This window comes from Rhinoraja longicauda, chromosome 21 (assembly GCF_053455715.1).
Source record: "Rhinoraja longicauda isolate Sanriku21f chromosome 21, sRhiLon1.1, whole genome shotgun sequence".
Taxonomy (NCBI): domain Eukaryota; kingdom Metazoa; phylum Chordata; class Chondrichthyes; order Rajiformes; family Arhynchobatidae; genus Rhinoraja; species Rhinoraja longicauda.
The window spans coordinates 21,357,140-21,378,509 of NC_135973.1; the positions used below are offsets into that span (position 1 = coordinate 21,357,140).

The 21,370-nt window shown below is 42.1% G+C and overlaps 1 protein-coding gene across 1 annotated transcript in view; it reads left to right on the plus strand.

Annotated features, from left to right (window-relative positions):
* The window catches only part of lmtk2 (lemur tyrosine kinase 2), a 99,474-nt gene that overhangs the window by 61,303 nt on the left and 16,801 nt on the right, over positions 1-21,370 (plus strand). Inside the window, exons 7-11 of the mRNA XM_078418077.1 lie at positions 1,400-1,536; positions 7,597-7,681; positions 9,755-9,876; positions 12,484-12,633; positions 14,890-18,196. Coding sequence (XP_078274203.1) covers positions 1,400-1,536; positions 7,597-7,681; positions 9,755-9,876; positions 12,484-12,633; positions 14,890-18,196 — 3,801 coding nt within the window. The remainder of the gene's footprint in view (positions 1-1,399; positions 1,537-7,596; positions 7,682-9,754; positions 9,877-12,483; positions 12,634-14,889; positions 18,197-21,370) is intronic.

Below are 21,370 nucleotides of genomic sequence, written 5' to 3' on the forward strand. Positions count from 1 at the left end.
TCTTTTGTTATCACACCGGCTGGGGAAGCCAACAATGGGCCATTGTGGGCTCCACCCTTGCGGGCCCTGATTTGTTCTGGCCTTTTCTTGCCTCCATTTACCCCCCCTCCCCCACCCCCATTTCCTACCACTACATTCAGTCTGAAGAAGGGACCTGAAACAACACCTATTCCCTTTCTCCAGAGATCCACTTGGGAGGCTTCAGATGCTGTTAGGATCATTGTGTCAAAGAAAAACTCCTGAATTTGCATTTTGACCGGGATGATAGATTTTGAATCTGGCTACATTTTGTTGGCTACATGGAGCCAGGCTTCAGTTTAGAAATGAGAAATAAGGCATCACAAATCTAACACAAATGTAGCTTGAGGTATGTTATGTAATGCTGCTGCTCATTGACACATCATTCTGTTGCTTTCTTTGGAAATAGGTCATTAACCTTTAGATCCACTTTTCCATTGTGGTGCATGCCTTATGACCAATGACTGTGATCTCCAATGTTTTTTGTTGAGGTTGGTCCATACTATATGATAAGTACACTGCCGTTACTGGCCATGACTAAATCTGTGATCTCTACAATCAAGCCGAACAAGGGGAGGAGGTACTTGCAGGTTCCTTTCCAAGTTATACGCATCCTAACTAGGCAATTGACTATCAGTGGTTTACTTTTGCTGGATCTAAATCCTGGAGCATCCTGCCCAACAACACTGGGCGTATTATTACCAGATGGATTGCAGTAGTTGATGAGTTGACCCCACCTTCTGCAGAACTGTTAGAAAGGACAATAAGTTAACACACAGATCCTGAAAATGAGTGCGTAATAAAATAGTATACTTTAATTGTGACCAAGTGGCAAGGTAGAGTTGAGTGGAGGCAAAGAAGAAAAAAAATAGATGGGTGTAGGTGGAAGTATATGTTTAATTAAAACTGTAGACTTGTAGTGTCATCTGGAAAACCAATCTAAAAGAAACAGACAATGGAAGTGTTAACTGGCTGCAAGACTTAAATGAGCTGTGTTTTTCTTCCCATGCTTTTTTTCTGAAGTTAACTGAAACATGATTCAGCATTTATGGAATGGGGAGTTGGTAATTTTGTTTAACTCAGTTTAAACTGAGAAAAACGGAACAAATTGTTCCTTTCCCCGATGGAGGCCTTTCCATACTTGCATTCGAGCAAGATATTTTTCCCTTTATCTTTTTTTGGGTTGCCTAACATAATATCACTCTTCTCCAATGCAAAATGCACTTGAGAAGATAAATTTGCAGGATAATTTCAGAAAATAAATGATGTGCTGCTTGTCCCTTGGATTTTAACCTACAGTCAAAATGCACTGCAAAGAATTTTCTTAACAATAGGCAGGACCAGCTGTACTTACAATAAACTTTCCTCTTTGCATTTACAGGGTGACATAAAGGGCTACTTGCACAGTCAACAGCATGAGCAAAGTCCACTTGGTTCAGAAATACTGCAGCTGCAAAGGATGGCCTGTGAGATCGCAGCTGGACTTGCTCACCTGCACAAGCACGGTTTTGTGCACAGGTACACTTTTTTAAATATATGTAAACCTCCATTACGTGTTTCCAAATTATTTTTATTTTGGAAGACAATCTGTGTGAAAATAGAACAAAGAGCTCTTTGGGGCTGGTAAAGACATGGTGGGCCAAATGGCATGCCATACATTTCTGTAATTTCAATGGAAATGGTTTGTTTGAAACTGTGTTGCTGTGCATGTGTGCAGTCAAAACGGCCTCAAAGTGGGATTACAACTAGTGCGAATGGTGGTTGATGATCGTCATGGACTCAGCAGGCTGAAGGACCTGTTACCATGCTGCACCAAAACCATGCCGACCATCTATCACCCCTTCACATTCATTCTACGTTATCCCATTTTTGCATCCACTCCCTACACACTAGGTGCAATTGACAGAGGCCAATTAACCTACAAACCCTGCACGTCTTTGGGATGTGGGAGGATACCAACACGCCATAGGGAGAATGTTCAAACTCCATACAATCAATCAGTCAAACAGTTGCACTGCATTTTCTGCAGCTCGATGTGGGAAATAAGAGCTCTTGAGTACTTTAAAACTATTTTCTAATTTGGGATCCTGTTTCTTTCATGTAAAGCTATTTGGTCAATTAAACAGTGCACTATCGAAGTGTATGTCTTGAACAGTGATATTTAAATATCCTACTTTACACTAATTCTTATGTTGCCCCCGGCATTGCACTGTCGTTGGTGCTAAACAAGGGCTAAAAGTATGGACCAGCCTTTTAAAAAGAAAATGTCAGTAAATCCTCCTCTGCCAAGACTACAACCTGGACCTAAAATATCTGCTCTTCAGCTAACCTCGTGTATTCAATATGATTGGAATAAGACACAGCCTATTAAATTACTGAAGTCCGAGAAATGTTCTGCCTCTCTTGCTTCTACTGCCAAAATTTGATGAGCACACAGTTTGATGCAACGGGTCAGTTTACACTTGATTTATTAGTGTCCCAAAGAAAAGTTCTAAGATTTGCATTGATCACTCAAAGCCAAACAGAACTGCTACCAGCTAATCCTGTTTCATGTATTTGTACAGTCTGTGTTTAGTTTAGTTTAGAGATACAGCATGGAAACGAGTCCTTTGGCCCACCAAATCCACGCCGACTATCGATCACCCTTTCACACTCGTTCTATGTTATCTCACATTCGCATCCACTCCCTATACATCAGGGGCAATTTGCAGAGGCCATTTAACCTACAAACATGCACGTCTTTGGGATGTGGGAGGAAACCAACAGGGAGAACATTCAAACTCCATACAGACAGTAGCCGAGGTCAGGATCAAACCTGGTTCTCTGGCGCCGGTAGGCAACCCTATCTGCTGTGCCACCAGCGATGGCTGTGTTTTGGCTTTCTTCAGCCAGTTGCAAGTATTTTTTGCAAAATTAGTTAAACATTTTTAAAGGCAATTGATAAATAGTCTTTAAGGGATCTTAAAGACTTTGTGGCTTTGCCTTTGGTGAATGATCCATTTCAGCAAGTAAGTTTACATGGGGAAAAATAACACTTGCACCAACCATCAAATAGATGATTTAGGATTTTTGATTCTATAAACAGCTCAACTATGCGTGTATGCCCAGTTGCATTGTGTCATGCTGTAATGTTTCAATGCCCTTCCCACTGAATGGACAGCCAATGACATCCCCTCCCTTCCCACTCACACCATGTCCACCACTCGAACCGTTTTGATTGCTTAGCCATCTGCTCCTGCGACCCGCAGTGGAAAGTCACTGGTGCTCCTGGATGTTGGACATTACTGGAACGCCTCAGTGAATGTTCACTTCTGGTAACAATATCCTGCTGCTGTCTGAGTGTGTGGAAAAGCTCCAGCATCAGTGATTTTGTTGCTGGTGGTGAATTAAAAGCAGCAGCTTCCCTGTGCACTGAGTAGATGCTGTTGAAATTGTGTGGATTGGTGACTTTCTGCAAGGTTCCCTTCTACCCACTCCTACACTCGCTCATTGACCTTCGATTAGATTTGGGTTTATAATTGTTATGTGTACCGAGGTATAGTGAAAAGCTTTGTTTTGTATGCTATCCAAACAGAAAGTTCAATATCCACAATCAGGTAGAGGTGAATCGAACAGCACCCTAGTTTATGGAAGGACCTTTCAGAAGCCTGATAACAGAGAGGAAGAAGATGTTCCTGAGTCTGATATTTAATTTTTTTAATTCCTCTTGAAAAGAATAATTCCTATTTATTAATCTATCCACACGTGGTTAGGCTGTTTCATCTCTAATTTAAGATTTAAAGGCCAGTTTTAATTTGTGTGTAAATTGCTAAGTAATACAATTCTAGGTGGAAGTAATTTGATATAATACATTCAGCTTAAGAAGGCTACGGATATGCACAATCGACATTTGTTTGCACAATATTTGTGCGTTTAAAAGCTGTATTTAGATCTAAGTGTCAACCTGTCGAGCAAACAGTTACAGTGTGTGAAGATTAATGTAAGTTGAACTCTCTTCCCTTTTATCTGTAGTCAACTAGTTCTCAGCTGCACCGCTGGGATTGATCTTGGCTTTACTGCCTGTCATGTTAGTTGAGCTTAAATAAATTGAGTCAAATAAATTGAGCTTGAATTGCATTCCTAATGGATATACACGGAAACAACACAATATTTCTCAGTCAGTTAGATACAAATTAGTTCTGTACTGCTAATCCTTGAGAGGCTTTGAAGATGATGGATGTGGATAATGGTGAGGGAGCAATAAGTCACGATCGGTTAATATACCTAAACTTTACCAAATTTCTGAACCTTAAAAAGCAGGGATGGTACCTTATGACGTGCCAAATGTGATCAGGTACTCTTGATGGCTGGAAAGAATCCAGCCGTGCAATTTGATCAATTTATGCTGGCTGATGTGTAAAAATAATAGACCTAAACATCAGGCAGTTGGAATTGGGCAAAGTAAGAATTGGTAGCATTTGTTTAACCTTTGTTAACCTTTTATGTATTAGAGGAGGAATTTCATTAGCCAGAGGGTGGTGAACCTGAGGAATTCATTGCCACAGATGGCTGTGGAGGCCAAGTCGTAGGGTTATTTTAAAGCGGAGGTTGATTGGTTTTTGATTAGTACGGTTGTGAAAAGTTATGGGGAGAAGGCAGGAGAATGGGATTGAGAGGGAAAAATAGATCAGCCATGATGGAGCAGACTCGATGGGCCGAATTGCCTTATTCTGCTCCTATTTCTTTTGATCTTAAAACATAACGGGGCTCGGAGGATTAAAATTGCACACAACAACAAATTGTGGCTAAATTCTCATTAGAATGTTCAATCTGTTTTATTGCATTGCAAAGATGGGAGACTGGGGAGAAAAGATTATATTTAAATGACATTTACCTGAAAGCCAGCATACCTCTGCATGCATGTCACTTTGACATACAGTGAATAGGCAAAGATCATTTTTACACAACGAACAATTAGGCAAGAAATCAGTCCACCTATTTTTATTGTTTCTTGAGAGGGGTGGAGTATTCAACAGAACATTGCCTCGATGTGAGCCTTTCACCCATTCGGCCTGGGCCTGTGAGCTGTCCCATTTAGCTATGCAAACATATAAATGAGCAAGTGTAGTCCACCTGCCCCCTTGAGCTTTATCTAAAAGGCACGGCATTTCTTTCCACTGCTATGCCGATGACACTCAGCTTTACCTCCCCCTGAAACCCAACAACCAGTCAAATTTAAACAGCCTCTTACACTGCCTTGAGGACATAAAATGTTGGATGGCACAGAACTTCCTCCAATTAAACGAGAGCAAGTCTGAGGTCATCCTATTCGGCCCCCCCGACTCCATCAAATCGATAACAGGCAGTCTTGGAAGCCTATCCTGCCTAGTCAAACCGCATGTCAAAAACCTCGGCGTGATATTTGACTCTGCATTAAAATTTGACAAGCAAGTCAACGCTGTGGTAAAAGCCAGCTTCTTCCAACTTCGTACCATAGCTAAAATCAAACCTTTCCTCCAATTCGACGACACTGAAAAAATCATTCACGCTTTCATTTCCTCCCGCCTAGACTACTGCAACTCCCTATACACTGGGATCAGCCAATCTTCCCTGTCCCGCCTGCAACTGGTCCAAAACGCCGCAGCGAGACTCCTGACGGGTACCCGTAAAAGGGACCACATCACGCCGATTCTGGCCTCTCTCCACTGGCTCCCTGTACGGTACAGAATCAACTTCAAGCTCCTCCTATTCACATATAAAGCCCTAAATGGACATTTCCCCCCCCCACATCAAAAATCTTCTAACCCACCTCTCTAACTCCAGGTCCCTCAGGTCGGCCGACTTGGGGCTACTCACTATCCCGCGGTCTAGGCTTAAGCTCAGGGGTGACCGCGCTTTTGCGGTTGCAGCTCCTAGACTGTGGAACAGCATCCCTCTCCCCATCAGAACTGCCCCTCCATCGACTCCTTTAAGTCCAGGCTCAAAACCTATTTCTACTCCCTAGTGTTTGAGGCTCATTGAGGAGGCGCTGTGAACTGTTTTGTATGTGCTGTTATGTTTGCGTGCTACTGTATGTTTCATTTTTTCCTTAGTACCTAATCAGATGTACAGCACTTTGGTCAACGTAGGTTGTTTTTAAATGTGCTATACAAATAAAATTGACTTGACTTGACTTGACTAAAAAGATCATGACAGACATCATAGCCTCCAACTCCCAAATACTTCAATAACCGTTGCTTATTAAGAATCCATCTACCTCTGCCTTTAAAATATTCAAGGTCTCTGCTTCGGCAACCCTTTGAGAGAGAGAGAGAGAGAAAGAGTTCCAAACTGACAACTCTCAACGAGAGAGAGAGAGAGAGAAATTTCACCTCCTGTTTTAAAGGTTAAATGGTTGTTTTTGCACAAAGGTTCCTCATTTTAGTTTCTCCATCTCAGTCCTCTCAAGCCATCTCAGGGTCTTATGTTTAATTCCTGTGTCCTCTCGCTCTTCCAACTTCCAGTGGATGTAAGCCTATTCTAAATTCCCCTTCCTTCAAAGCATAAGATGGCCATGCGTAATCTAATGGATCTGCTCTGAACTGATTGTAATGCAGTTGCATCTTTTTTTAAATAATGAGATCACGTAACAAAAAAGGTTTTCATTGAACCTCGGTACATGTGACAATAAACTAAACTACATATTACTCCAGATGTGATCTCTATGGTTCCCTGTTTAACATTCCTGCTTTAGTATTAAAGTCCTTTTGCAATAAACAATCAGTTGTTTCCTTAATTACCTGTTGTATCTGCATACTATCCTTTTGCGAATTGTGTATTAATTAGGATGCCCAAACCACTCCGTATCTCATGAGCTTTGCAATTTCTTACCATTTAAATACTACGTCTTTTCACTTTTCCTACCAAAATGAACATTAATTCACTTTCCCACATTATGTGCTATTTGCCACCCTCACTATCTATCTGTATCACTGTACAGTCTCCTTATGTGATCTTTAAAACTTGTTGGGGTTGAACCGGGAAAGCCTGTCTCTCTTCTAAGCCGGTTGATGGAATTATGCCTGCCAGTCAGTTGGAGTGTGCATGTAATTTTAAAATGCATTCATCTATTCATGTGCAAATGAATTTCTCCTGAATGATCAATCACATGTTTCTGCCACAAGGGGGCAATGTAAACTGATCTGTACTTCAGTCTACCTTATATATATGTCAATAGTTTTTAAAAACTGATACTTATATTTGCCATGGTGGCTCAGTGAATCAGAGCATATTTCTTATAAGAGCCAAAGAAATAGAACAAAGTGCTGGAAGAACTCAGCAGGTTAGGTAGCATCTGTGGAGGGAATGGACAGACAACATTTTGGGTTGGGACCCTTTTTCCGACTGATGGTGCTTTGTGATGTGTTATGAACAATAGAAAGAAAATGAATGAAAAATGTTGATATTTTTAACTAGCTAAATGTCTTTTTCCTTTGAATTCGATTTCATTGTTACACTGACAAGTCGAATTTGCTTGAGTACTGATGTTATTTTTCTTTTCCATTCCCTTCATCCACTTTGTGCTTTGCTCCTGCTTTGATGCCATCTCCATTTCGCCAGTGATTTAGCACTACGGAACAGTTTCCTCACAACAGATTTGACAGTAAAAATCGGCGATTATGGCATTGGATTCAGCCGGTACAGGGTAAGCAGTTTGCTCCTCTAGAGTTTGTGTTCTCGTACAAGTACGCAACTGAATGTGTGTTTATTGGTAATGGTTAGACATACTGTGGTTTCAGGCAAAAAATTATTTCATTGTTAAAGCATGAGTCATTATGTATAGATCACTAATGGGGAGTGACAGAACTCAATTGTGCATGGCTAAGTATGTAAAGATTGGAGCACAAAGAGGTAAAAACAAACTGCTGGTGGAACTCTTTGGATCAGTCAGCACCTATGAGGGAAATGGATAGATGATGTTTTGGATTGAGACCCTTCAGATTTAATTTCCCTCCACAGAAACTGCCTGACCCTCTGAGTTCCTCCAGCAGTTTGTTTTTTTCCCATCATGATTCCAACTTCAGCTGTCTCTTGTGTCTCCAGAGCACAAGAAATGTTGAGTCAGTTAATTAAAGTACATCTTAAATACATTCTGATGACTTATTAGCTGAGGTATTTTGGAGATTGTCATGGGAAAATTGCAATTTAGTGACAACAGCATTGCTAAGGGCGGTACAGTGGTGCAGCTGGTGGAGCTGCTGCCTCACAGCGCCAGAGACGCAGGTTCGATCCTGTCCTCGGTTGCTGCCTGTGTGGAGTCTGTACGTTCGCCCTGTGACTACGTATATTTCCTCCGAGTGTTCCAGTTTCCTGCCAAAGACGCGCAGGTTTGTAGGTTAATTGGCCTCCAACATCACCCTTAATGTTTAGGGAGTGTATGAGAAAGTAGGATAACCTAAAACTAGTGTGACCGGTGGTCAGCGTGGACTCAGTGGGCCAAAGGGCTTGTTTCATGCTGTGTCTCTAAATGATAAAGCTTTTTATATTCTGCATTTCTAAATAAAAATTCAGTAAAAAATGATTATATTCAGTCCTATTATCCTAGTATCATAAAAATCCCAAAATTATTTTCAACGTTGAACTGTTTCAAGGCCCTTACTGTTACTCAATTTAATACTGTAATACAATTTATCTCTGGGGTGTCAGACTTCACCTTTTAATCACTTGATATAACTTGTACCTATTCTTGGCTGCATCTTAATGTGATCAGCAAACAATGTATTGTGAGAATGGGATGGTTGGGAATATGGGAACATTAGGCATAACGAAACTAAAAAACCTATCAAGATGCAATATATTAATTTTTTTACAATTTGTCATTCTTTGGTGCAAAGGGAATTACAACATTCAGTTACACTTCTAGATTATGTGTGCTTTGTCCATAATATTGAGAGGATGTGGGTGAAAACAAAAAATATAATGACGATGGTTCTATGAACCTACAGCCTCAGTTTTCCTATAGTGCACAATGACGTATTATTTAGAGAAAGAACTGCCTTACTGTATGCTTCTATATTTGGGGTCAGTTTGCTATTCATAATAATGTATGAAAATTATCATTCAGATGATTTGTGCCATGGTTCCTCTTTTCTGTATACAAAATGTCCTGGTTCTCAACATTGTTACACAAGTTTTTACACAAGGCAACTTACAGCATGAAATGTGATGTTCGTTTTTTTACTGCAGGTTCTTTGGGGACATCCTGAGATTGTGATAGGCACGACAGAAATGAAAGTAGTTGTTTTATCTGTAGTTTCATTACAATGTCCAGTATTTGTTACCTCACTATTTCCAAATTCCACTCTTATGGAATGCGGCCTGCTTTATAAGAAAGTTGTCATGTGACCATGGGAAGGTAACTGGAAATGACAAGTTGTAATATTAATTTCTAATAAATCTGGTTATTTGTGTGCTTCCCTGCAAAAGAACCCAGGAAAATGCCACCTGGTTCATGAGCATTCTCCAGGAGAATGAACAAATAGAGCAAACGGTCCTTATAACCTTAAGTAACTGCAAAGGCAGGCTTGCATTTCATTGGAATTGAAATATTGGAAGATTGGAAGAGGATTAATAAAAAAATATTTCTGATGTGATGTTTGAAGTTTTGCACTAATTCCATCTGTAAGTGTCATGCACATTAAATTTGTGCTTATTTTGCAAAAATTGCAAGTATCAGTGTTTGTTAAACTGAAGTGTTTTTTTGACTCCCTAAAACTAGGAGGATTATATTGTAAGCAATGATGGGCAATATATTCCTTTGCGGTGGATCTCACCTGAGCTCGTGGGTGATGTTTATGGAAGCATAGTCGTCGCGGAACAGACAAAACAGGGCAATATTTGGTAAGCTTGCAATGATGCATTTTACTTATGAAATAATCTTTCAATTTTCCCGATGTTTGACTCGTAAGATTTCCACCCAGCTAGAAATAGATTGTGCCGCCCACTCATTGAAAGATCGCATTTTCACTCATTCTAATAGTCCTAGCATTTAACCGTCTTAGAAAAAAACAAAAGTAAAGAATCTGAGGAAATTTAAACATGAAATATTAACAACTTGCTATATATGCACAGCAGATAAGGTGGCATCCATAGTATGAGTGTCAGAGAGCCATAGTGTGGAAAACAGGCTCTTCAGCCCAACTTGCCCACACTGTCCAACATCTACACTAGTCCCACCTACCTGCATTTGGCCCATATCCCTCTAAACCCATCCTATCCATGTACCTGTCCAAATGTTTCTTAAACATTGCGATAGTATCTGCCTCATTCCATGCACTCCATATTCCATATGCTCGTTCCGTACACCCACCACACTTTGTTTTCAAAAAAGGTAAACCCTCTGGTTCTTATTAAATCTTTCCCCCCTCACCATAAGCCACTGTCCTCTGGTTCTCCATTCCCCTACTCTGGGGAAAAGTCTATTCCTCTCGTGATTTCGTACACGTGCTTCCTTCCGCCCAGCTCTCTTCATTTTGACCGCGGAGGTTATCTAAAATCACCTGTGGATGCCTGAGTGTACTACAAATCTCATTCACCCATCACCCCCTGTGCTTGCTCACCATTGCTGATTCCTGGTTAAGCAATAACTTTGTTTTACCATTTTCATCTTCATTTAAAAAAATGCTCCGTAGACTTGGCTCTCCATCTCTTTGTAATCTCCTCGAACCCCAAGATACAAGCACTGATCCCAATCCTTCTCGTAACTCCGAATTTTATTTGTAACTGAGCCTCCCTTGACCTAAACCTGTGGAGAGTGGTGAACACAGCCCTGTCTGTACAGGCTCGTCACTTCATTCCATCCAGTCCATCTTCATATCCGTTGCGTCAGGAAAGCTGGATGTGTCATTTAGGATGCCTGCCATCCTGGCCATTCTCTTTTCTCTCTTCTACCTTCTGGGGGAAATCACAGGATCTTGAAAGCTTGGCCGTCCAAGCATCTTCTCCAGTGCTATCCACCTCTAAAACCAATCACACATTCACATCGCATTCCCAGTGGTGCTAACCACATACTCTTACCTTAAGAGTTGGCCAATAGCCAGTGTAAATTGGCCACTGTAAGTTGCCCTCAATGTGAAGGCGAATGGCACAATCTGGGGGAGAGAATAGGTCCACAGTACTAACAGAACAATGAAATTCTTACTTCCAGCAGCACAACAAGTCTGTAAACACAATACACATAGATAATACAGAATAAACAAAAAATCAATAAATTAATAACCCCAATACTAGTACAAGCTAGCCTGATGTCCATAGTGCAAATGAAGACAATTCATAGTTCATGCAGTTCAATACAGCGTGGAAACAGGCGCTTTAGTCCACCGTGTCCATGCCAACCAATCATCATGTGTTCCCACTAGTTCTATATTATCCCACTTTTGCATCTCCTCCCTATGTACTAGGGGCAATTAATCTACAAACCCACATGCCTGTGTCTAGCTAGTCTCCACTTGATTTAATTACCCAGCGCCTTGCCCTCTGAAGGGCAACATGAAATATGAACTGAAAGTTGTTCCAGAATTATTAGAAGGCATGATAAAACATGGACAAAATTGGGCACCTCTACAGGTTACAGAAGCGATGTACTAAATGATTATGGCCTGAGGCGCATTGGTTATGTTGTTAAACTGAGGAAGCTAGGATTGTTCTTGGAACAGAGGAGATTGCAAGGCAATCTGTCAGCTGTATTTAAAGCCATGAGGGAGAATTCCCATTGGCTGAGTGGATCAAGAAATGAAGGTGATGAGCAAAAGAACGAATTGAAATGAGGAAAATTTGCGCAGCAAGTGGTTTAGAATCCATTGCCTGGGGTGGTATTGATGGTAGATAATATAGAAGGAGCTGGATAAGTAACTGAAAGAAACACATTTATATGGTTACTACACCGACTTGTTGGGCCCAAACCACTCCTGCATTGGTGCAGCACCCTCTTCTCCCCCCTCCCCTCTCCCCCTCCCCACTCCCCTCATCCCTCCCTCCCCTCTTCCCCCCCTCCCTTGCCCCCTCCTCCCTCCTCCACTCCCTCCCTCCATCCCCCCCTCCCTCTCCTCCCCCCCCTCTCCGCCTCCTCCTCCCCTCTCCCTCCTCCCCCCTCACCCTCTCCTCCCCCTCTCTCCCTCTCGCCCCCTCCTCCCCCCCTAGAGTTGCTTCCCCTGCATTGGTGCAGCACCTTCTCCTCCCTCACTCCCTCCTCCCCCACTCCCTCCTCCCCCACTCCCTCCTCCCCCTTCCCCGCCCTCCCCTCCTCCCTCCCCCTCCCTTTCCTCCCCCTCCCTCCCCTCCCCTTCTTAAACGTTATGATAATACCTGCAATACCTATTCCATGAAGTGTTGCATACCTGTATCCAGCAGACATAATTATGTATTTGTACGCTGAGGAATATTTTGAGTGGTGAAGAAAAGTTAATTTTGACTCTTGATCAATCATCCCTTCTTTATCTTTTTTAACAGGTCTCTGGGTGTTGTATTATGGGAGTTATTTGAGAACGCCTGCCTGCCCTACATGCAGCTTTCTGACAAAGAGGTGCTAATCTTTGTTATAAAGGAACAGCAAATTAAACTCCCCAAACCTCAGCTGGAGTTGACTCACTCTGACAGATGGTAATTGCTTGGTTTTATAGCTTTATACATTTTGAAATGTAATTCCCACTGTTGTACCTGTGTTAGTCATAAGGCTTATGTAGACAAGGCACTGTTGCTAAGAAACAAAGATGCATGATATGCTTATCTGACATTAAAATGTCTGCATCCGTTTATTTATAAACCTGCAGAGTCAAAAATATTAAGTAAATCTGTTCTTTGGAATGAATCTGCGTCATTATTATCAGATTGCAAGCACAATTGCATTATTGTGTCTGCAGTAAGATAATTGGGGGAAAAGTGTCTGTGTTTAAAAACAGCCCCACAAAGATAAGCATGAAAGTATATATTTTGTAAACCAGCATCTGCAGTTCCTTTTGTCTACAATATATAATCTGGTAGTTAGAAATCTGTCCTATACAGATTGAAATGTGGCTGTACAAGAATATCCCTAAACTGGACAAACCTCTGACTGAGGCTAAAAGGAGTCATTTAACTTTAATGCCCTTACTAAAAAAGACCAGATTGATCAGTCTGAAGAAGGGTCCCGAACTGAAATATCACCTATGTCCTCCAGAGATGCTGAGGAACCTCGTTTTTTTGTAAATCAGCACCTGTAGTTCCTTGTTTCACCATGCTTTTCCTTAATGTCCCTTTAAGGGAGATCAGTGGTATTTGATTGATCAATGGGTATGAGGAGAGGAAAAGTGCCCTTTATGACACCTCATTGATTCCATTGCCTTAGATTCCTTACAGGCTTTAGATTGCAGGTGTACAGGTAGAAAATGGGGATCTGGGACTAGTTGGACAGCTCGGGCAAAGAGCCACATGGGCAAACCGTGGTAAACCTGTGCTGTATTGTTCTGTGGGAATGGATGTCAGATAAAGGTTAGCCAGTTCATCAAGGCTGTTGCGTGCTGCTGTAATGTGTGCCAGGCGTTCAATGATCCTCCTCCACCTTCCCATGCTATCTCTTCAGAGGCATAAAAGGAGAAGGGAATTCATCTCTTGTTTCCAAAGAAATCGTCAATGACAAAAAATGTGCTTCATTGCTCATTCCTGTTTTCCACCATCATTTTTCTACTTCCTATTCATAGTGATATTAATCACATGAATTTGCCCTGTGCCGTTTTGAATATTTGCAACCAGATTCAATGCTTTGTGTAGTCCATGTCCACAGTCAGTTCTGTCAATCAAAGCCTTATTGGTAAAATTAGCTCTTAACATCTAATTTAATTCTAAGCTCAAGAAAGTTATCTCAAAGATCCTCAGGTACACCTTAACCCGCGTAACTCAAGTAGCCTACTTGCAGGCGAAAATCTAATCCTTTGATTATTAAAAAAACCGCAAGCTCTGAACATTTTGTCTCATATAAAAAGTTTTGGGTCCCTCAGCCTATGTCAGTCTAGTGTTTCTCTTCTAAACCTTTTACTGAGTCTCTGTCACAAGCTGGCAAGATAATTAGACAATTTACAGCTATGCTGATAGTAAGGTGACTATATTCATCTTCACTAGCCAAGTGCAGAGGATAAAAGGTAACCAGACTTCTTTCTCCAGAGTGTGTATTAGATTAGGTGAAGGTAGATATTAGATTTGAACCTGGCCTTCGTGCTTTTTTTTTTCTCCCTCCTTTTCAATTTAGAATGGAAATGATGAGGAATTTCTTTAGCCAGCAGGTGGTGGATCTGTGGAATTAATTGCCACAGACGGCTGTGGAGGCCAAGTCATTGGGTATTTTTAAAGCAGAGATTATAACTTCTTAATTAGTAAGGGCATCAAAAGTTATGGGGTGAAGGCAGGAGAATGGGTTTGAGCAGAAAAAATAGATCAGCCATGATTGAATGGCGGAGCAGACTCAATGGGCCGAATGGCCTACCTCTGCTCCTATGTCGTATTTTATTCCCATCTCAGTCTATGTTTAGAAATGGTGGCATGATGGGTGAGGCACCTTCACAAACAAGATGAATGAGGCAAATACAATAAATATAAACTGGAGTGTTTCTATTGCTTTTCTGCAGCAGAGCATTTTGTTGAAGATGAGGGTAAAACAAAAACATCAGCCAGAGTGCCAGATGGCATTAAAAAGTGGTAGATTTCCTAACTAAAGCTTTAAGGCAGGTTATGCCGTGTGAATGGAATCTGAAGAAGGGTCTCGATCCGAAACGTCACCCATTCCTTCTCTCCAGAGATGCTGCCTGTCCCGCTGAGTTGCTCCAGCACTTTGTGTCTATGCAGTGTGAATGTTCACTACTCCAATAATGAAACTCTATCTTGCAGGTATGAAGTTCTGCAGTTTTGTTGGCTAGCCCCAGAGAAGAGGCCAACAGCGGAGGAGATTCACAGACTGTTAACTTACCTCCGCATGCAGAGCCAGAAGGAATGTGAAGATGACTTTGAAATAAGATGGAACGCACTAAAGTCCAGCAATAGCAATAGGCAAGCTACGGCAAATAACTCATCGTTTCCAATCCTGGAGCATTTTGTTGCTGAGCGATTGAACCAGGAAATGGACGATATCCTCACCGTTACCGAAACTAGTAAAGGACTAAATTTTGAGTATGTCTGGGAGACTGCTAAACTTGACCATTTTGAAGAACATGTTCAGGGAAACGATGGAGCAAAGGTCAACTATCAGAGCATTTTCTACCCCACAGTCGCTTTCGAGAAAAGTGGTTTCCCGGTCGTCCACACACATTCAGATGATAAACTTGCTGGAAAAGAAGATAGTGGAAGCCCACTTATATCAGGGATTGTGCCTGTATTCGATACCCATTATCCTTCTATTGGAAATGAGTACTATATACAGTTGGAGGAACAAGGTGAAACTAACTTGGGTGTTGATGAAAATTCAAGCTCTCCCAACGAGGGAGCTTTCCAGAACAAGGATTCCCAGTCCTTTGTTATTCTCGGAGACTCTGGAGATGATTTGAGTACAGATGTTGATTTCTTCCCACACTCCAATCAAGACTTGCACAAGCCCGAAGTAAGCGAGGCATTGTTTAGTTCCTGCACTTCTAGTTACGCTGAAAGCCCTCGCCACCATGATATCTTTTATGATCACAAGCTGGAGGAAATCCCTTTTAACAAAGGAATTTTGAACACTGATGAAATCATCATGCTAGATCTGCCTGAGCGTAATGACACTAAAAGGATAAATGCATCTGGTCTAATTTTAAACAAAGAAACTCCCATGGAGTCGCTAATCCATCAATCTCTGCCGCTTGATTTGAACGTTTTCAGCCCCATTTTGGACGAAAAAACAGACTTAATTTACAACAAAAGCATCAATAATGACGGCAGCTCGGTATTGTTCCAATCCGAGAAATTACCTTCTAACTTTTTTCTTAAAGAAAATAAACTTTTACAGGACTCTTCACCCAAAGGTGATGCTGGCAATGATGCAGGAAATGATGAAGGAGGTTCACTGAATAATTTTGCTTTATTGGATGTGAACGTTGCTTGCATTACTTCACCCATCAGTGCTAACAGTAGAAAAGACCCAGGGTTAACTGATCAGAGTAAGCAATTAACCAGTGCTCAACTGCATGGAATTGCCTGCAATCTTACTGACCAAGTGTATCCACAGAGTGGATCAGATCAGATTCCAGCAGACAGCAAATGGGCGCCGTGCATTTTTTTGGATGATGATAAAGTCACTTGTGAAGAACGGCAAGTTAAACAGGAGTTAGATGAAGGTGTTTTAATGTATGATAGCTCAGGGTTAGGATGTGACACTACTGAAGGATGCATTTTCAAATGCGCTTCCACTTTGCCTCATGCACGCTGCCAAGGGACTGTTCAGTGCAGTGAAAGTGCCGCTGCGAGCATGTGCAATAATGCCAAAATGCACCACCTCGCTGAAAGTGAAACAGTGGAAGGAAATGCAACTGAAGTCAGAGTAACAGAATTGGCAAAGCAAATTGAAGCTTCAGATGTTGAATCTATAGCCCCAACGCACAACGCAGTCAACACAGATAGAGATGTCTTGCGCCACTGTGTGCAGGACACCAGTATATTAGCTGGACCCTTGTCCGAGCTCACCTTAAAAACATTAGCAACCACTTCCCCTTCTGAAACCTCAAGCGATTCTGAAACTGTTGAATCATTGGCTTCAAACAAATATATTTGTTCAGAGATTTCTAAAACACGGGACACTGTTCCCTTGTCTGAAACTCCTTGTGGGTCCAAAAGTGTTGAATTGTTAGCCCCCAATCATTCTGGGGACACTTCAGTAGACTCTTTGGAGATGACTGATGAGGGTGAACTCTTCTCCTATAGCTTTATAAATACAAAATCAATGATCTCTGTGCCTTGCTCGGACTTATCAAGTCAAGTTAGTCCTGTAGAAGAAGAAGAAGATGTATCGGTCTTGCATCCCGGTTCAGAACAATCTACAGGCACACCAGATTCATTGGACTCGCTAGAGATGCATGGGGTGATAGAGACTTTAGAAACGCAAAACACAGTTTCTCAGAAGTTAAAGCCACCTCAGAAACAGCCTGACAGTGGTTATGAAACTGAAAATATAGAGTCGCCTGAATGGTCTTCACAGTTGTACAGCGCAAATGCACCTCCCACCTCTACTGACCTAAATGCTTCCAGTGACGAGTTACCTAATACTTTCCCTTCAAATCCACTAATTATTATTTCCAAGGAGGAAACTCTTCCAGATGTAGAAATCGTTGATGTAGATGCTTCCAAGGAAGCCTCAAATATGTTGAGTAATGGAAACCAAAATTCCCACCGAGACTCTGCTTATTTCTCGGATAATGATTCTGAACCGGAGAAAAGAGCAGATTGCGATATTGCCCAGAGTGCAAATGAAGAAAATGATCTTAAGAACGGGGTTGATTTTGAAATTGTTATTCGTCACGGTGACAATGTCACGACAACTTCTGATTTCCTTGACGCACAACCAAATATCTTATCAGGGGAAATCTCGGGCGACAAGAGTAAGTTGTCGCCATTGTACAGCTCAGGCCAAGGTGAATTTCCAAATAACTTTCAAAGTGGAAGCCCAGGCAACTTCATGAAGATAAACACGGATGCACAATCTGAGAGTTTGGATGTGTTGAGGGCAGTTGACATTGATGAATCAGTATCGGAGATTTTGTGCAGCACTGCCGATAGTAGCAATCAGTTTTCTGAAGATATGAAGGAAGACTTTGAAATAATTGTTGAGAAGGACATTAAGAAACCGTTGTCAAGAGGTAATGAAGGAGTTAGATTGAAGGAGCCAGACATTGAAGGCCGGTACCTTGGAAGATTAGATGCATCTGAACTCTTTAACCTCTCCGAAGAACAAGATGGGATGGAGGCTGATGAAGAAGATGAAAACAGTGATGATTCAGAGGACGAGTACAAAGGCTATTCTCTCAATAGTCCCAGTTCGGAGAGTGAAGATGATGCAGTGCACCCAGTGCCAGTGGTCGTGACTGAGAATGATGACGGGAAAGCTCTGAAGAGTTTGTTGAAAGACTTTAGCCGCAGGCCCTCTGAATCCCTGGAAACAGACCCGGGAACGAAGCGATTGAAGAAGACAGTATCGTTTTTCGACGATGTCACAGTCTTCTTGTTTGATCAGGTAAGCAATTAGTAAACTAATTAGCAATTAGTAACTTAATTAAAAAGAAAAAATGCCTGAAAAAAAATTCAACAGTCCAGGCAGCATCCGTGGAACAAAAATCAGAGCCAACGTAAGGCAGATGAAGAAAGGTCAGGCAGCATTATTAAGGCTAATAGTCATAAGAGTCATACTGCACGGAAACAGGCCATTCGGCCCACCTCGAACATGCTGACCAAGATTCTCCATCCAAGCAAAGGCCATTGGCCCTGTTTGGCCCATATCCCTCAAAAGCTTTCCTATCTATGTAACTGTCCAAGTGTCTTGTGTTTTCATACCTGCCTCAACTACCTCCTCTGGCAGTTCGTTCCATATATCCACTGCCCCCTGAGTAAAAACATTACCCCTCAGGTTCCTATTAAATTTTTCTCCTCTCACCTTAAACCTATGTCCTCTGGTTCTTGATTTTCCCCTACCCTGGGTAAAATGCTCTGTGTATTCACCATATCTATTCCCATCGTGATTTTATACAGAGTTCTGTGCAGGGTCTTTGACCAGATAGATTAACTCTTCATGAGATGCTGTCTGACTGGCTGAGTGTTTCCAGGATATTTTTATTTCAGTCTTAAGGCAGCACCACTTTTTGATAATGTTTGGTTCTATCCTTCCTTGTCCATTGCTATTGCAGAATGATTAACTTGCTTCACAATTTCCTTGTGAATAATAATCAGTGGCAGGCAAGTGATTGAGCAGTTATTCTTGCACTCTAGATTTAGGATTTATTTTCTTTAAATTTTGATCCAGGTGACTAATTGGCTTAAGCATTCCCGGCATAAAACTGGCAGAGGCAGCAGAATTTAAAGTCAAGTGCCCTCCTGAACAAAGAGGTACTCGGTGCCTCGGCAGGTTTAGGTTTAAAGGTAGATAAATCCTCAGGACTGGATGATTTATCCTAGGCTGATTTGGGAAGCAAGAAAGATTGCTGGAGCTCTGGCTGAGATCTTAAAATCTTCACTGGGTAACAGGTGACTGGAAGACTGCAAATATGCAAGGAAGGTAGCAGGGAAAAGCCTGATTACCATAGCCCTGTGAAGCATTCGTGAACTATAGACATCAGTGGTCGGGAAGATACTGGGAGAAATTCTGAAAGGATTAATGATCACTTGGAAATGCAGGAACAAGTCAGAGAAAGCCAACATGGCCGACAGATCCTCTCTGACCAAATTGAATTATTTGAAGAGGTAACAACGTGTATTGATGAGGGAGGGCAGTAGATGTGATATATCTGAACTTTATTAAAGCCTTTAATCAGGTCCAACTTGGGAGATTGATTCAAAAGGTTAAGGTCCATGGGATCCGGAGCAAGGTGGCAAATACTGGCAAAAGTGGTTTGGCAAAAGATGACAAAGGTTGATAGTAGAGGGTTGTTTATACAATTGGGCCGTCGTGTCCACAAGGGTTCTGTGCGGGAACCCTTGTAGTTTGTAATATTCATGAATGCCGGGTGTGGATATGGGAGGCAGGATCAGTACATTCATGGATGACCCGAGGATTTGTGGGGTTGTTGATGTGGTGGAAGGCAGCCTTGGGCTACAGGGTGATATCAATGTATTGGTGAAACGGGCTGAAAAATGGCAGATGGAGTTCAATCCAGGCAAATGTGAAGTGATGCACTTGGGGAGAAGGAATGAGGAGAGGGCATACACTGTGAATGATAGTCTCAGATCTTCAAGGATCATACTGACAATCTCTGCAACAGTGGAACTATAGAAGTCAAGTCTGTTGATCCTTGGAGATGGCTATGCTGGTAGACAATGTGATTAGAAGACATGGCACACTGGTCAATTTGAGTTTAGTTTATGTCAAGTGTACAGAGGTACAATGAAAAGCTTTTGCACGCTAACCGGTCAGTGGAAAGACAATACTTGATTAAAGTCGAACCATCCACTGTGTGCAGATTCATGATAAAGGAAATAATGTGAATAATGTTTAGTGCAAGATAAAGTCCTGTAAATTCTGATCAAAGATAGCCTGAGGGTCTCTAATGGGGTAGATAGTAGCTCAGGACTGCTCTCTCGTTGTTGGTAGGATGGTTCAGTTGCCTGATAACGGCTGGGAAGAAACTGTGCCTCAAGTCAAGTTTTTTTTTTTTTTTTTTTTTTCTTCAAGTCAAGTCAAATTTATTTGTCACATACACATACACGATGTGCAGTGAAATGAAAGTGGCAATGCCTGCGGGTTGTGCACAAAAAGAATTACAGTTACAGCATATAAATAAAGTTAATAAGTTACTATTATTGTCGACAAAAATTTAGACTCTGGGGTTATAAAAGTTGACAGTCCTGATGGCCTGTGGGAAGAAGCTCCGTCTCATCCTCTCCGTTTTCACAGCGTGACAGCGGAGGCGTTTGCCTGATCGTAGCATCTGGAACAGTCCGTTGCTGGGGTGGCAGGGGTCCCTCATGATCTTACTTGCTCTGGATCTGCACCTCCTGATGTATAGGTCCTGCAGGGGGACGAGTGTAGTTCCCATGGTGCATTCTGCCGAACGCACTACTCTCTGCAGGGCTATCCTGTCCTGGGCAGAGCTGTTCCCAAACCAGACTGTAATGTTGCCGGACAGGATGCTCTCTACAGCCCCAGAGTAGAAGCAATGAAGGATCCTCTGAGACACTCTGAATTTCCTCAGTTGTCTAAGGTGGTAAAGGCGCTGCTTAGCCTTACCCACCAGTGCGGCAATGTGCGTTGCCCACGTCAGATCCTCTGCGATGCGGACTCCCAAGTATTTGAAACTGCTCACCCTATCCACAATAGACCCATTTATCTCCAGTGGCGTGTACGTCCTTGGATGTTTAGCCCTTCTGAAGTCCACAATCAGCTCCTTTGTTTTAGTGACATTCAAGAGGAGGCTATTGTCCTGACACCAGAGTGCCAGATCAGCCACCTCCTCCCGGTAGGCCTTCTCATCGTTGTTGGAGATCCGGCCCACCACCACAGTGTCATCAGCAAACTTGATGATGGAGTTTGAGCTGAACCTGGCCCCACAGTCATGTGTGTACAGGGAGGTGTGCACTTTCACACTTCTGTACCTTTTGCCTGATGGGAGATTGGTTTGTGTGATGGTCCGGGCTGCTTCCACAATTCTCTGCAATTTCTTGCGGTCTTGTATGACGCTGTTCCCATTCCATGCCGTAA